The sequence below is a fragment of the Spermophilus citellus genome, assembly GCF_964194105.1.
Source record: "Spermophilus citellus genome assembly, chromosome: X".
NCBI lineage: Eukaryota > Metazoa > Chordata > Mammalia > Rodentia > Sciuridae > Spermophilus > Spermophilus citellus.
This window is the reverse complement of record NC_138190.1, coordinates 5061693-5079375: the sequence shown is the minus strand read 5'-3', so window position 1 is coordinate 5079375 and position 17683 is coordinate 5061693. Positions and strand designations below refer to the sequence as shown.

The window sequence follows — 17683 nt, the reverse complement described above, 5'->3', positions numbered from 1 at the left end:
ACTGATGAGCCTTAACCACACAGGCAAGATACAAGCATACAGTCAATACTAAAGTTTACTCAAATGGCTTAAGAATCTAATACATGGTGAAGATTTAAGAGTGTGTTTTTTTCTTTTGATGGGGGGGATTGATCTTGACCTGACTCCCATGTGCTCTACAAATGAGCTACACCCCAATATTCTGATGTTTTTTAAAAATCTGCAACATAGGTAAATCAAAGACATGCTCCATTCACTCAAAGAGACATTATTTATTTAGTTAAAATCAAGCAAGATGATCTGTTGATAGAAAGTGTCAAGCATGAAATCTGCACACATTTGCCACTGTGGACTGCTGGACACAAGCCACAGACAACACCCCTGACCAAAAGAAAGCTTGCTACACAGAGCGTCCCACAGCTGTGCTATGACAGAGGGTGAGGATCAGCCACCACCTACAAATGCCCAGGGCCAATCAATAGCACCAGATTGTTTTTATATGTAAGAACATCACTATATACAAGATATGTACACCGCTCACTGGAATCTTTGGGTCCCCGCTAACCAGACATTTAAGAGGCAAACAGGGTTACAGATGAGAAGGTTGTGATTATGTGTGCTTTACTAAACGGATACTAGAGCACTATGTATTGCTATGTAGAAGAAAGTCCTAAAAAAGACACAAAAGGGCGGAGTGCAGACACACACATTTGATTCTTCACATTTTACACACGTATCATTAAAATGATCACAATACTGTATGTGAGAGGAAAGGATCACAGGTAAAAAGCTTTGTCTAAATTAAAAATACAACATTCTAAAATTACTTGAGGGGGTCTATGGACAGTCAGCTTTGGCTTGTCTGCCGTGACTGACATCCACAGCAAGGGGCCACCAGGTGGGAAGGGGCAAGATGCCACAGAACAATGGCAGGGCAGGGACGTTTCAAGTTAGAAGTAGCTGAATTCAACAGGAACAAACACTTCTGAAGAGGCCTTCAGCCTTTTGGCATGTGTAGGATGCCGCAAAGGCAAGGTTTATTGCCTGCATCGTGGAAGCTTGCCAGTTTGGACTCTGCTGTGCAGAATGCATTATGGCATCAACACAGTGCCTCTGGAGCCCAGCTCAGCAATTCTGGCTCAGGAAGTGTGGATTCAGGTTCTTTCAGACATGTGCGCGTGTGTGTGCACATACGTATGTGCATGAGCCCATATGTGTGGGTGTGTGATTATGTGTTTTGAGAAGGCTATGGTCACTGATAACAGAGTAACTCCTGCACCTGCTAGAAATTTCTTTTAAGGGATTAAGGGGAAATTAAGATTCATAGGATCCTTTGATAAAATAAATGCTCTAATAATCCCTAAACATCAAGTCATCCGAGGGACTTGCTTACCATTAACCATGCATCTAGTCCAGTGAAGATGTTCTGAGGAAACACACCAGATCTACAATTATTACATAAAATAAGTAAGTAATAACCAAACCACCAGCGATTGAGAATCTTTTCAATGTGCTTATTTGCCATGCATATATCCTCTTTGGTGAAGTGTCTGCCCAAGTCTTTTGCCCACTTTTTAAATTGGGCCTTTTTTTCCCCCCTTACCATTGGGTTTGGGGAGTTCTTTGTACATTCTGGATACAAATCCTTTGTCAGAGACATGGTTTGCAAGTGTTTTCTCCCAGTCTATGACTTGTCAATTGGGAATCGAGGCATGAGTATTGTTTTAATGAGTAAGACTCTCTTTACAACCAAGACATAGGGCACAGAATCTTTAAACACTGTGGCAGAAAAAGATCAAGTGTGGGAACAGACAGTCCACAGAACCTCTGAAAAACCAGAGGAAGAAGTCTTCCAGTACAAGGAATGCAGCCCTCAGGCTACAACAGACTTGGAGGACAAGAGAGAAAACAAGCCAATTATCATTAATGATCATATGCACACAAAGTTAATGTTCTGGGTGGAAAAGTCATTTAAAAATATTCCATAGGTTTTGGGAAACTAACAAGAACATTATTACTGGACATACTTTTAACCACGTAATTTTACTTGGCTGGAAAAGATTATACTGATGTCAGTGAGAACTACAGGTATTTGTTCTGTGTGTGGGTGTGTTTTAAAGCATGCATGCGATTTAAGTGGCAATTTTAATCTTCGAATGAATGCACCCAACATGTAGGTTGTTCATTTCACAGCTGGTTTTTAACTATTAGGAAACCTTTCACCTTTCCCACACATTAATAAATTATCAGCATCATCATCATGAGTTTTGCTGGGTCAGGTAACATCATCAGATGATAGAGACAACAAATGACCACACTGTTGGATGAGCAAGGACAAAACACAGCAGCCCGTGTCCGGGTGAGTCACAAGAGAAGTGCGCCAGGATCTCCCCTCTCAGGCACCCCCAGGACATGCTTGGTGACTTCCAGGAGCTGGTTTGGCATCCGAGGACAGGAGGAACAGCAGGCCCACTGCTGAAAATGACCACATGCATGTACCGCAGGCCCAGCCCTCATCCTCCATGGGGCCTCGCCAGCCAGCAGAGTCCAGCTTCATGTGGAGTCATGCATGACACAAACTCTGCTCAGCATTCCAAAGCAAAATCAAAAAATTAAATAAACATCCTACACAAACACGGACATTATTGCTTTTCTACTAGCCACTGTGCTATATGGAGAAATCTCGTTCCAGGACATAAATACAGGCTGGGGTTTCCACTTGCATCCTTGGGAAGGGAGCTTGAAGGATTTGTGTCTGACCTCTGCTGGGGACAGGTCTCTTATTTGCCTCTTTCGGGCTGCAGGCTGTCAAACAGGCACTTTAGCTGCTCTTCCCCGAGGTGTATTTTGTCTTCCAGCTCCCGCTGCTCAATGATGAGGGCCGACTTCATCTTCACAAAGTGCGCATAGTCTGCCAGGCTGTCCTCGCTGAGGTAAGCGGCCAGGATATCAAACACGATGCGCTCGCGGCGGTCCAGGTTCTCTTTGAGTTCCTTGGCATCCTCATGCTGCTGGATGAGGACTCTCTGCTTCTCGAGCAGCGACTGCTGTTGAGGGACAGGGAGAGAAAGAAGTCTGTTGAGGGCAAGGACTAAGGCAGGGGTTCCAGCTAACCCCCTGAAAACCAGGCAGCTTTGGGCGCGCTGGTCCCACAGCTGTCCATCAGGTTATCCAATGGAATCCACACAGAAACGTTCGGGAAATGGGCAGCATGAGCCCTGAGGCTGTGGCAGGCTCTTGCCTCAGTCCTCTGGGGAGCGGTTTAGGGGTCCCTGTGGGTCTCCTGCCACTGTCTGCCTCATCCCTTCCTGTCTGCCTTGAACAGTCAACAGAAATCATGATGAGCAAAAGGGTAATCAGGTGACCAGAAACTCAAGACTTCTGAGATGTTCATAAGGGGCAAACAAGTTGGGGAATCTGTGTCAAAGCCATCTCCTGACAACACTGTGGGCAATTTGGGGAAAGGGAAATGGCCTAAAGAAATTCCAGAGTGGGATTTCTAAACCTTGTGCCAGAGAGCCTGTGAGTGTACTGCCAGACAAGGACAAACTAAGGAGCAGAGGAGGACAGGAGAGAGGACTAAAAGAGGCCTTGGGATCAGTCCCCCTCACTTCCTACAAGGGCCCTCTTTTGGAAATCGGGAGACCCTGTTCCCAATACATGACACTCACAATCACTCTCTGCTCACAGAACACAGCTAGCTTCCCTACTCACTCCAAATTGAAGGAAAACTCAGAAAGGATGAGATGGACGTTTTCTCTGTCTTCATAGACAGGCTGGCAGATGCCAACGTTCACTTTCAAGGAGCAAGTTTCTTCCTTTCTTTTCTGGTGCCGGGGATGGACTTTGGGCCAAGCTCATGCAAGTCAAGCACAGGCTGTACCACTGAGTGACACCCCCAGCCAGAGTTCCGGACTTTTACCTAAGCACCAGCGTATCTGTTCTGCTGCTTTGCGCTGTTGCAGTGGGTGCTGAACAGCGGCCAAAGGAAAGAACACAAGGACACGGTGGCACTTTGCAAGGTGCCAAACACAAGAAAAGTCAGTGAAGAGGAATTATCACAATAAACAGTGTCCCACACCAGGAACTGCCCTCAGCATGCTACTCCTGAGGAATGCCCACAGCAACAAGCACTCACAGTGTCCTGCCAGCTTCAGTGGAACACCCGAGTCCTCGGGTGTGTGGAAGAAGGAGACGGTATATTTTCATGGAAAGAGGCCAGGTCAGGCCAATTCATTCCAATCCAAAGGTAAACAGATGCTAATTGGTTCAAGGATTGCAGTTCAGGTTGTAAAAAAAAAAAAAAATCAGCAGGCCTCATTAGTGTCTGGAAGCCACTGAGATGGATGGGGTGGTGGGCATTTTATTAATCATAAGGGTGATTATTTTAAAGGCCAACTGTGTGCAAACAATGAAATTAGATGCTTTTCTGATATTCATCCTATGAGGCCAAGCCAACAAGGTAGATAGTATTCCCCTTATTATGCATATAATATAATTCAAAGACTCAGTGAGAAATGTCCCCAGAACAGCACACTTCAGGACTGGGAGAAATGTTCAACAAGCCCTTTACTTCTTTCTAGACTTCTGGACACACTGGTGCTAAATCATAAGCAGTAGCAATCATAAAACACCATCAACAGCTGACTCAGGAGGAGAAAAATCTCCGCCCATGGACATGGGTTCCAAGGAGAGATTATTGTGAGTAATGATCAGAGGGAATAAATTAAAAAAGATGTCAAAGAGAGACGATGTTCTTTGGGAGGGCTCCCAGCAGCTCTGCAGCCCAGGGACAATGGCTCAATTCTTTGCACTCCTACCCCAATTCCCTTCATCTAACATTCTCTTTCCCTACATTAAAAGGAAAGAGAGGTGGGTGAGCACTGGACATTTCAATAGCATCTTGCACTGGGAGGTGGACAGGCCACATATAACAGCGCTAGGCTTCAAAGAGGTGACTTTCCCAGCACCCCAAGGACAGCCTTCCCACAAGACTGCCCTGTTCCCATTTCCCAGCTGGATGTGTCTATAGATACCCGGTCACCAGGAGATGGACTGTCATCCAAATTATTGAGGGCATTTTCCACCCGGGCTAGGCGGCCTGACAGCGAGAGCAGAAGGTTCACCACTTTGTCCAGGTCCCCGACGAACATCCGGAACTTGTCAAATTCATTGGGTTTGCACACATCTTTTGCGATGGCCTCCACCTCGTCACCAAGTGCGTTGTTGGCCTGGATATCCTCCAGCAGGCTCTCCCGGGCTTCCCGGAGCACTTGCAGTTTGCGACTGATGCTGTCGATGAGTTCCTGCTATTGGGGCAAGGGTGGTATGAACATACTCATTAGCACTGCCCCAAGCCAGGCGCCCCTAGTTACTGCGACGGCAGCACATGCCACCTGGGTGGAATTCAGCAGAACTGAGTGAAAATCAATTTTCACATCACCAAACAATGGAGGAATTTTATAAGATTAGAGGAAGGAGGAAGACTCCTGGCTAAATTATTGACATTTGATAAATAAAGTGAATACATAAAATTATACAGATAAATAAATGAAAAGTAAAGCTTATTCTCATTCTGTTAATGTCCTATCGGACAATACTGGAGATGTCCCAGTTATTCACAGTAGAAGCCATTCCAACCTGTATCTTTGCAAGGATTCACATAGTCCATGGGATACTTCATGCTTTGTCCTTTGGAATTTTCCAAATTAAAGATTTACATACAAATTATTGAGTTTCATGTCTAGTACTAAAACCTAGGATTCAAAGTGCCCTCTACATATAATTAGCAATTAAAAATTAAGACAAAGGGATGTCAGCGACTGTAAAAGGTTGTCTTTTAATATAACTTTGACTTGAAATGGAAACAAATGACTATTTTTTTATTATGGCAAAATATACTTAAGACTTGCTATTTTTATTCCTGCCCCCTCCCTTTTCTTTTTAGTGCTGGAATATAACACATGGCTTCACGAGGTGCCCCAGCCCTCATCTTAAGCAGTTTTAAAGTGTACATTAAGGACATTCACACTGCTGTGTAACCGTCACCAGTACCCACCTCCACAGCCCCTCCACCTTCCCCAGTGGAAACCATGTAAGTAGTAAACACTAACTAACTCTAGATCCCAGCTCCCACACCAACATCGAGCATTTTTTTTAAAAGATCACAAAATGTGAAAGGTATGAGCAGGGATTGTATCCTCTAGGTTCAATCTGCCTTCTGTTGATCAGCATGTCTGGCTCTGCCACAGATTAAATGGTAAGCTGTTTTACAGCCAGCCAGTCTGCTGACTAATCTGCACAATTCTCCTAAGAAGGACCACATGGAGTTTATAAATTTCTTTGGCTTTTCTAGGTCAGGATGTCAAGACATTTTCTCCTTACAATTAACAACAACAACCCACCCCCGCAAACCAAACAGATATGAGTCTAGATTCATGTCTCCCTTTTGCTCCCTTCCATACTGGGGATTAAACTTGGGGCCTCATGCATGCTAGACCCTTCTACACCCCAGCCCTTCTTTTATGTTGTGCTCACGTGTACATAAGCGCGCGCGCGCACACACACACACACACACACACACTCCTGTGTGTCTGTTCACCAGACTATCTGCAGAGATTGTTTAAACCATATTCATTATGCCAAGTGAAATATGCCAGACCCCCAAAAATCTGATATGCAGAAGTTGGACCAAAATAAGGAAAAAACAAAGTTGTGGGGTGGAGGGCCATGGTAGTTTCCATGAAAATAGGAGAGAGATCAGAGGATTAGAGAAAGGGGATTGTAGGGTGTGGGAGAGGAGGAATGCGAAGAGGGAAGAAGAGTGGAATGGATCTGAACAAACTTTCCTATGTATATTTACAAATATACCACAGTGAATTTCATCTTCATGTATATCTATGATGCATTAATTAAAAATATATATGTATAAATGTAAGAAAGATCACTAAGAGTAGAGAAAAGGAAATGGGGAGAATGAAGGGGAGGGAAAGGGGAAGAACCAGTGACTGAATTGCAGGAAATTGTATTCCATGCTTGTATAATTATGCCAAGATGAACCCTAACATTATGTATAACTAAAATGAACTAATAAATTATTTAAAATGCACCTTCAAATCCCATAGCTGAGAAAATGCCATATTTTAGATACTGATCATTTGAGAGAAAAGCACAAAACAGAAAGTATAGAGAACTTTCCAGATTCTTACCTGATGCCAGTACTGACTTAAGTAACTAATTTCAGCCAACGGAGATACCTCAGACAGAAGAGGACCCCTAGCCAGTGTTATATGTTTGTTTTGATGCAGGGGTGTGGCATGCTATGCAGTATTCTATCATTGAGCTACCTACCCCCAGCCCCTCAATAATTATTCAGTGCTATCAACTGAAGAATGAATGTGATGAAGATCTCACACCAGCGCATGAAAACTGTCCTTCAAAACCCACCTCGACTGGACTGCCCTGAAACTGGGCACTCTGAAGAGTCTAAATTCCTTCTTTGATTCTTTGATGTCTTATACACATTTTTATTTAAAAATATATTCCCTTTGTTAAAGGGCCATTAAAAGGTACAGATACCGGCTTCCAAGGATTCTGAGACAAGACCTGACTCAGGGTGGCACATAAATATAAACGGCTCTCAACATCAGGCAGGGTGCTGAGGTTTCACGACTGTGGAGTGTGCTGCCTGACAAGCCTACCCACTTCTTTTCTGTAGCACGTGGCATTCCAGGAGGCCAGGATAAGACTATGTGGTAGCCAGGTACATGCTGCCTCTACCTCTCCACTGAGATGGGCCAAAGCTTGGGGGTTAGCTCCCAGGACTCCTCTCTTTCTCCAACTGGCTTAGCCCCAGACACCCTCCTTTGGTTTCATTCCATGGACAAAGCAAGGCCTTTTCTTTCTGGGCTTTGCATTCACTTCCTTGTTTAAAAGGAAGCTGTAAACCTCAGAGATTCAAAATTTAAACCGCCTCCTGAAGAATGCCCATAAGGTGGGCAGAGTCCACCTAAGCTACCCCAGATGTAGAAACTTACTTAGCCCACCTAGCATGATGCTTCCTTATAGGCCACCAGAATCTCTCATATATTGTATCCCTGCTTCAGAGCTCCCACTCCCTCCCACTTTCATATGTTGACAGCATTTGAAGGCCTGGTAGGGGAAGGTAATTAGGGTTGGGGTCATGAGAGTGGGACTCCTGTGACGGCATAAGTGGCTTTCAAAGAGGAAGGGAGATCTGAGCTAGTGGCCTACACTGTCTTACCATACAATGCTCTCCACCATGTTACAATGCAGCAAGAAGACCTTTGTCAGGTGCCAGCACCATGCTCTTGAACTTCCAGCCTCTAGAACCTTGAGCTGAAATCTCTATTCTTCATAAATTGTAGTTGGTGACATACTGTTATAGCAATGGAAAATGGATGTCTCTCTCTCTCTCTCTCTCTCTCTCTCTCTCTCTCTCTCTCACACACACACACACACACACACACACACACTCACATATAAAAGGAGGCTGGCAGTGTGGCTTAGTGGTAAAGCACTTGCTTAGCATGTTTGAAGCCCTGGGGTTCTATCCCCAGCACTGCAAACATAGAGGACAACGTGCAATTGGGGTTTTGCTATTTTCCCTTATTAAGCAGCTATAGAGCAGGTAGCCAATCAAATCCTGATGTACACTATGCTCACTGGTAGACACACCTCTACTGGTGTATGCTCTGTGAACAAGCATGACATCATGAATGTGTGAGTGCTGGACACGGGGGGAAAAAGAGCGTAACAGTAGCCTGTCAAATCAAGGGAAAAAAATAGGACCGCAGAATTGCTGACAGCACAGAGAGCTGTGATTTATATAGCATGTACAATGGCCAAACATATGTGTATTCAACTGAAAATCTAAGTGGGCTTCGACCTCACAATAACTCACTCAGTCCCAAAGCAGTCATTTCTGGTGAAGAAGGATCCCAACTCAGAGCAGAGGGACAGAGTGGCACCCAGATGGAGGTGGGTGGCATCCAGGCCTGCACTTACAAAATCCATTACATCCTGTCTAAGACCCTGAACCCAGGGTCTTAAACAGCCTAATATAGGTAGTCCTCTGTATTAGGCTAGAGCTAAATTGAAATGGTTCAGGTTGTATGGTTTTACTTGTATGTCTTGCAGTTTTTATGGTGATGGGGATTAAACATAGTAACATTCTACCAATGAGCTATGTCCCCAGGCCTTTTTATTTTTTGGAAACAGGGTTTTACTAAATTGCCCAGGTTAGCTGTGAACTTGTGATCCCCTGCCTCAGCCTCCTGAGTAGCTAAGATTACAGCATGCACCCAAGCCTGGCTGACTTTTCTTGTTTTATGAGAAACAACTGAAAAAGTTTTCGGTTCTTTTTTTTTTTTTAAGAGGAGATTCTGTAATCAGAATAAAGCAATGTTACCCTGAGCCAGAGTAACACCTCTAAAAGCCCCAAGTCCAAAACTCTCACTTTCCATTTCCCTATTTAATTCCTCGAACCAAAAAATTATTGCTTCCTAAAGTGAAAATAGTGCCCTTCATAATATATCTATCATGATTAAAACCAGTCAGTAATTTTTAAAAAATTAATTTTTAGGGCTGGGGATGTGGCTCAAGTGGTAGCGCGCTCGCCTGGCATGCGTGCGGCCCGGGTTCGATCCTCAGCACCACATAAAAAGATGTTGTGTCCGCCGAGAACTAAAAAATAAATATTAAAAATTCTCTCTACCTCTCTCTCCTCTCTCACTCTCTCTTTAAAAAAAAAAATTAATTTTTAGTTGTAGTTGGACACAATACCTTTATTTTACTCATTTATTTTATGTGGTGCTGAGGATCGAACCCAGGGCCTCGCACGTGCTAGGTGAGCACTCTACCACTGAGCTATTTCCCCACCCAGTAATATTTTTTAAATCCCTAATGACATAGACTCTGAACATAACTGTTTACAAAGGTCTTGTTTTAAAAAACAAATCAGTACTTTTTTATACAAATTCCTTCCATTATGCTGGGTCCTCAGCTTGCATTAAAAGTACCCATACCCCCCACCCCAAGACTAGTTACCTCCTTTTCTTACCCCAGTACTGATAATTATAGCAAACTCAAGGCCCTTAAAATAAATACCACATGCTGCCCTCTGAGCCTAGTTTTATTTGACAATGCCGTAGTCTCTTTATGCTAAATATAACAGGTAATTACTCTAATGTCACATGTCTGGCTACTGATACATGTGAGGGTTTAAAGCTGACATCATAGCAGTGACATTGGCATTCATACAACTCTGTCCCTACAGTGACTGTCATGATTGTCCACAAATCGAGTACTATTTGTACCTCATCTCCAAGCTGACCCCTTGTCCACGTAGGTCCAGCCCTGGCCTCTTCTGCTTCTCCAAAACCTTGTTCCCAGGCTTGCCTGCTGTAGGACCTCTGCACCCACCAAATCCCCTTCTGCCTCTATCAGACATCCCAGAGTTTGCCCCTGATGTCAGTCTGGTTCTCTCATTACAGTCACCCCCTCATTACAACCTCCTCTAGGTCACACTCATTTGTCTCTATGCCTTGACATAGTGTGTCAAGGATGTACAAACTGTCAGGGAACAGAAAATATTATTTTAGACTTTGCAGGCTATTAGATTACTGTTGTAATCAGTCAATTTTGCCATCCTATGAAAGCCACCATCGACCCTGTGTAAATGAATGGATGTGGCTGTGTGAATAAAACTTTATTTGTATAAGCAGGTGGTGGGCCAGGTTTGCTATGCCTGTATCATATATTTATCTTTGTGGTGGCTGTTCATCTCTCCCATGAGATGAGCAGAAGTATTTTGTCTACTCTGAACTCTCAAGGGCCTGGGTGAATTCTTAGGAGTTGAACACCTGATGGCTTTTGGCTGACAAGGTTCTTTCTGATCCAATGTTTGATTTATTTATGATCAAATATTGAGTTATAGATATTTGAAATTGATATTCAAGGAAGACAGGTGACTCACTGATGGTCAGATAATTAGGTCCCCTGGATTTTAATTATGGTAGAAAGGAACTATCTATTTAACTTAAAATTGAAGAGATTGTTATCCACTTTACCTGATTTGACATTGACTCTTGTTAGAAAAAGATGGCAGAAAGACCCTTACAGAAAGACTTTTACAAAAAGATGAGAACAGAGAATTCATCATAAAGGGCTTTCTAAAGTTGTCCCACATTTCCTTGTCCTGCATGAAAGCTAAACACAAATGCCCTCAGAAATGTGGTGTAGAGTTTCTGCTAGGCTAGAAAAGTGTGGTCCCAGCACCTCCTGCCTACCTGTTTCCCTCAGCACATTTTGTTTTTTGTGAGACAGAGTTTCTATTGCCCAGGCTGGCCTTGAATTCCTGGGCTCAAGCCATCCTCCTATCTCAGCCTCCAGGGCAAACTGGGCTCCAGATGCCTGCCACCACACCCAGCTTAAAGTATCGTTATATTTTGGAATTCCTCTTTCCTACCTTCTTCACGGACAGGTCATGGTCCAAGTCACTCCCCGAGTACTCCTCAGGCTCCTGCTGCTCCTGCAGGTCCTTCATCTTGATCAGTAGCTCCGCCTTGGGGGCTGATGTGCTGTAATAGGTGGAATTGGTGGCCAGAGACACGGAGGCAGGCACACTTGGCTCTTCCTTCCTGGGTAAGGAGGTCAGAACTTCAATTAACTGCAACCAGATGTACAGACACGTCCCTGGGTTGTGACAAATAAAAGTCGGCAGTAACAGAAAGACACCAGCCAGGGAGATGAGGTAGCCAAAGAGGAGGAAAAAAGGTAGTAATGAGGTTAAAACTAAAACAAAACTCCTCACCAAATAGATACTTAGTCTATGGAACACAGTTGGTTTTTTCTTTCCTTTTTTTTTTTTTTTTTTTTGTGTGTGTGAGTGATTTTATATGAGAGAGAGAGAGAGAGAGAGAGAGAGAACACGCATGTATGCGCGTGTACTTACGCACATGCTTCTTGGTACCAGGAACTAAACCCAGGGTCTTACACATGCTAGCTTTTACTATGGAGCTACACCCGGAGCCCCTAGTAAACTGAAATGCTTAAAAAAAAAAAAATCTCTAAGGAATGAAAGAGCTGTTCAATATCCATCCCATCCTCAGCCAAGAAGCAATTGCGATGTGCTTCAGAAAGATAGAAAGTCAGACATACAGGTTAAACAGAAAAAAATAGTTGATAGGTCAACAGAAGATAGGAATAAAGGGAGAGAGAGAGAGAGAAGACAAACAGATGGACAGATGGCCTCTCATACGAAGGCAGGGTTTCTCAGCCTCAGCACTAAGGGCATGTGGGTTGACAGCAGCGTGCCTGGTCTCTTCTCATAGATGACAGGAGCACCCCCCTCTCCAGCATGATAGCCAAACATGTCTCCAGAGATTGCCAAGTGCTCTCTGGGGCACACAATGGCCTCTACTGAGAATCTGTCTTAGGGGAAAGGAGACCTGTGCTCACTGTCATGTCATGCCAGCCGCACGCCAAGGAGCTCAGCTGCTGCAGTTTGTACTATCATGCCTATGCCAGGCCCCAAAGTCACCACGCCCAGGGAGAGTGCTTTAAACTTCTGCCTTTTCTACTGGGATGCTCTCCAAAGTGCTAAGCAATGGAAACCATTATGAAAATCTGTGCCCCAAAGACTGGAATCACAAGCAGATGTGGCCCTCCTCCCTTTTTAAGCCAAAGAAGCCCTGGACAGAATCATGCACCCGCTGGAAAGTGACATCCACTCACTTCTCCTCTGTGGTTCTGGGAGAGGGGATCTTGGGGAGCAGCTTCCTCCGCTGCTGTGCTTCCTCTAGGAGATGTTCATCTTTGGGGAATATTCCCTCCATTAGGTCCATGGTGGTTTTGATTTTCACGCTGGGATCCAGGATATCAGCCAGGGATTTATCCTTTCCCACGATCTCCCTGGCCAGCTCCTCCGACTTCAGGTCTTCAATGGTCTTCTCTTTAGTCTTCAGGTAGCTGAGCCCAGGAGGGGAGGCACAGACATTCTTTGCAGGTGGTATGGGGGTGCTGGAGGGCTGGGGCTCCAGAGAATGGGCTTTGTGTGGGGCTTCCGTCTCAGCACCATGGCGGGTATACACGCAGAAGCGGGAGTAGCACTGTTCGGATGTGCTCAGGGTCTTGATCTGATCTCTCTCCAGACCACTGGGCAGCACAGGCAGCTCAGCTGGGCGCGCCAGGCTCTGGCGGCTCTCCTTCTCAGGCTGGCTCTCCGAGTGCACGATCTTGATGGGCACCATCTTCACAGTGGTGTTGTTGTCCATCACCCGCTCGATTCTGGAAAGAGAAGAGTGGTCCTCTGAACTCCTTGCAATAGATGGATTCCAACCCAGGACTCAGACTGGTGGGTCCCTTCCTCACAGGGAACCTGATTAAGATCCCTTATCAACCACCCACCTGTAAGGAGCTGCCAGATCATATGTCCTAGATAAGACAGGGGTGGTTGCGAGGTTTTCCCCATCTGATTCCTCATGGGGTCTCTAGACCCTGAACAGTCTAATTAAAACTGTCAGCCACGCACCTATAGGCATTTGAGGGGATCTTCTGGGGTTTGTTGAGGAACATGAGGTCTGTTTAATGTTCATTTGTTTTTATTCCAATGATAGTGCAAACTTTAATAAGCCCTGCTTGGTTAAACTTATAGCAAATAGGCATTTTTCACAGAATCATTATGAGTGCTTCAGGTCAGGGTTTCTCAGTGCAGATTGGCACACACCTGCTTGAGAATGTCCTCAGGGTCCCTTGGAGTCAGCACTGGGCACTTCCGCCCATGGTCCCACTTCAAAGATTCTACAAGTGCATTCCACCCTCCACCGAACACCTCAGGCTACCTTTTGCATAGATTTTCAAATGACTGTGATGATCATCTCAGCAGTAAACAGTGAACTTGCTACCCAACAAGGGGCACACGTTTCCTTAAAAAAGGGGGTGGGGAGGTGGGAAGGGCCTGGTAAAAGGAGCCAGGGAGGCTCCAACAGCACCCAAAGAGAGAGAATGGGAAGAAGACTCCTGGCCAACACCACAGGGCCTCACCCAGGACAACAAATGCTTGCTGCTCTCAGAGGTACCGAGCTGGGCCATGTTCATGGAGACTGTGCCCAAAAGGCTATCGGAGCCTAAGTGTTTTGAAAGAACACTCTGGGGAAAGAGAGCCATCTACTGGTGCCAGGAGGAAAAAAACCTAGCCAAACTTCCACAACTCAAACTCGGATGTGTTTTGTTTAGCTTTTATCTCTCTCTCTCTCTCTCTCTCTCTCTCTCTCTCTCTCTCTCCCTCTCTCTCTCTATCTATCTATCTATCTATCATGTGGTGCTGAGGATCGAACCCAGGGTCTCACACCTGTGAGACAAGTGCTCTACCACTGAGCTATAGCCGCAGCCCACGTTGCTTAGCTTTTTACCATTTAAAAAAAGTGCAGAAAAAAGTGAGTTATGTTTATTTGCTTATTTACTCTTGAGTACAGAAGATGATACATAGGCCCTTGAGACAAGGGCTCTAACCACTGAGCTATATCCCCAGCTAAGTACTATATGTGCAAGAAAAATACATCCCTAGTCTGCAAATACTTGTGGGTGACATAGATATAAATGCATTCTGCTCAGGTGAAGAGAATGGCTCTTCTCATTGGAAAAGAGCAGCCCCCTGAGTTAAAATTCCAAGTAATTTCCCTCCAACAGTTATTTCCCAGGACCAACTTTAAATCCAGTGTCTTAAGCTACTACAAGGCACCAGTTGCAAACCACCTGGGAAGGAGTCACTGAAACCAGCACCTATAGGAGAAACAGGATGAACACATGCTACCACCGCCACAGGATAATACCTTGTTGAATTCTCATCTTGGATGAGCAGGGGGGGTTTGTCTGTCAGCTTCTGGGGGGCGAACTGAGGCGAGGGGGAGCGAGAGGTCTCCATGGTGGTTGCCTGTAGGTGCTGGAACCTGGAAGGGGGCAGTGCTTCCGGCCGAGGATGGGACGTGTCCTCATTCACATGCTGGATGTCACACTCATGGGTGGTAGCCTTTGGGGTGTCTTGAGGCTGGGTACTGCTGAACACAGAGGGGCTATGGGAGACGGGCTGGTGGGTCACACACGCCTCCAGGGACACAGGGGATGGCGCTGGGATGGGCCTGCCAGGAGCAGCCGGCTGAGCGTCTGCAGGTGCACTGTACTTCCTGGGCTCGTGCTTGGGCGGTGGAGGCCTCTGTGGGGCTGGCCTCTTGGGGAGTGCTGCTGTGCTCACTGGCCACGAATCCTCTCCCTGAGCATGTGGGGACGAAGGGGTTCCCTGGGACAGAGGTCCTGAGTCTTCCTGTGTGTTCTCTTCTGAGTACCTATAATCGCGGGGTAGAGTCCCTGCTCGGCCCCGGCCCTCCCGGGGCAGCTCTGAGGCTTCCCAAGTGTGGGATGATTCAGACAATGTGAATGGGGTCTGTGGGTTCTGATCTGGTGGGTCCTGTGGTGCTCCTGGGCTCACTGCCAGATCCTGGGCATCTGCTTGCCTAGAGGAAGAATGCAAAAGAATAAGTCAAGAATGCAAAAGAATAAGTCAAGAATTCCAATTAGCACTCTCCCTGCATGCACCTGAAACCCTTGACAATCCCCTTAAACCACTTTAAGGAGTTAAATCCACATATGCTTTCTCATACCTCATCCCCAGAAGACAACATGAGGCTGTATGTTGGTGTGGTATACCATAGAACACGAGGCATCAGGATGCATGAGCACACACACCAACTGCACTTTTTCAATAAAAAATGACATGGAAGTTTTAGAAAACCAAGTTTTCTATATGAAAATTCTCAGCTTGGGCTGGGGATGTGGCTCAAGCGGTAGCGCGCTCGCCTGGCATGCGTGCGGCCCGGGTTCGATCCTCAGCACCACATACCAACAAAGATGTTGTGTCCGCTGAGAACTAAAAAATAAATATTAAAAATTCTCTCTCTCTCTCTCTCTCTCTCTCTCTCTCTCTCTCTTTCACTCTCTCTTTAAAAAAAAAAAAGAAAAAAAAAGAAAAAAAGAAAATTCTCAGCTCTGTTCAGAACTATGTACTTCAACTTATATTTTTATGTGGCTTTACGGGAACCTGTAATATACACAGGGTAAGACCTTTCTCAGATGGGCTGCCAATCAATTCACTCAAAAAACCTTTAAAACCAGTCATGCGTTATGATAAACGAGAAAAACAAAGGCGATTTTCTTTGGAAACAACCATGTCTCATGGATCTTTCGTGTCACATGAACACAGGTGTTTACACACATATACATACATACAACATGCGTCACACACACACAGAGGCAGACTTTATATGCATGCTTACATGTTTATCAGTCCGTCGCTGAAGCTTACAACTGTCAAATGTGCAACAAGTGAGCCGGCCCTACCTTTGCCCAAACATTCCTTCCTTCCATCCAAGAGTAATAAAACAGACCTCAGATTTAAGGAAGTAGCTTTTTCCATTTAAAACAAAATGACTTGAGGGCTGGCATGTAGCTCAGCAGTCCATCACTTGCCCATGGGAAAGGCAGGCCCCGGGTCTGATCCCCAGCATCACCCAATAAAAGGACCTCTGAGTAGTTAAGGAGACCCAAACTAGGGCAGCAAACAGACACCCAATAGAGAGGCCTCAGTATCAATAAGAGACATAGCTCTGTAGTATAGCTTAAGTTCTGGTATTGTATTCTGGTATTTTCTTGCTAAGGATTGCTTTAGCTATTCTGGTCTCTGTATTTTTCCAAATAAATTTCAAGATTGCTGTTTCTATTTCGACAAAGAATGACATTGGGATTTTAATAGGAACTGCATTAAATCTGTTTTACGATTTTGGTAGTATGACCATTTTGACAATATTCTGCCTATCCAGGAGCATGGGAGATCTTTCCATCTTCTGAGGTTTTCCTCAATTTCTTTCCTTAGTGTTCCATAGTTTTCATTGCAGAGGTCTTTCACCTCTTTTGTTAGATTGATTCCCAGTTTTTTTTTTTTGAGGCTATTGTCAATGGAGTAGTTTTCCTAATTTGTCTTTCAGTGGATTCAACGCTGAATTATAGGACTGCATTTGATTTATGGGCGTTGATTTTATATCCTGCTACTTTGCTAAATTCATTTATTAGTTCTAGAAGTTTTCTGGTGGGATTTTTTGGATCTTCTAAATATAGAATCATGTCATCAGCAAACAGTGATAGTTTGGGTTCTTCTTTATCTATTTGTAACCCCTTAATTTTTTTCTTTTGTCTAATTGCTCTGGCTAGAGTTTCAAGGATGATGTTGAATAGAAGTGGTGAAAGAGGACATCCTTGTCTTGTTCCTGTTTTTAGCAGGAATGCTTTCAATTTTTCTCCATTTAGAATGATGCTGGCCTTGGGTTTAGCATATATAGCTTTTACCATGTTGAGGTATGTTCCTACTATCTTTAGTTTTTCTAGTGTTTCGAACATGAAGGTGTGCTGAATTTTGTCAAGTGCTTTTTCTGCATCTATTGAGATGATCATATGATTCTTGTTTTTAGGTCTATTAATATGATAAATTATGTTTATTGATTCCCATATGTTGAACCAACCCTGCATCCCTGGGATCATGGTGCACCATCTTTTTAATATGTTTTTGTGTGCGATTTGCCAGAATTTTATTGAGAATTTTTGCATCTATGTTCATCAGGGATATTGGTCTGAATTT

General features: G+C 44.6%; 1 protein-coding gene across 3 annotated transcripts in view; it reads right to left on the bottom strand.

Annotated features, from left to right (window-relative positions):
* Nucleotides 1-1869: 1869 nt before the first annotated feature.
* LOC308639087 (protein Shroom2-like) overlaps nucleotides 1870-17683 on the bottom strand; it is a 134018-nt gene continuing 118204 nt past the window's right edge. The window contains exons 6-10 of one of the 3 annotated variants that reach the window (XM_081277071.1): nucleotides 14832-15509; nucleotides 12736-13287; nucleotides 11468-11639; nucleotides 5016-5285; nucleotides 1870-3026 (exon numbers count right to left, since the gene is read on the bottom strand). In XM_081277071.1, the coding sequence (XP_081133197.1) occupies nucleotides 2760-3026; nucleotides 5016-5285; nucleotides 11468-11639; nucleotides 12736-13287; nucleotides 14832-15509 (1939 nt within the window). In that variant the 3' untranslated portion in view covers nucleotides 1870-2759. Of the gene's footprint in view, nucleotides 3027-5015; nucleotides 5289-11467; nucleotides 11640-12735; nucleotides 13288-14831; nucleotides 15510-17683 lie in introns of all 3 variants that reach the window. The other 2 variants (XM_081277070.1, XM_081277072.1) reach the window with 2 other exon arrangements.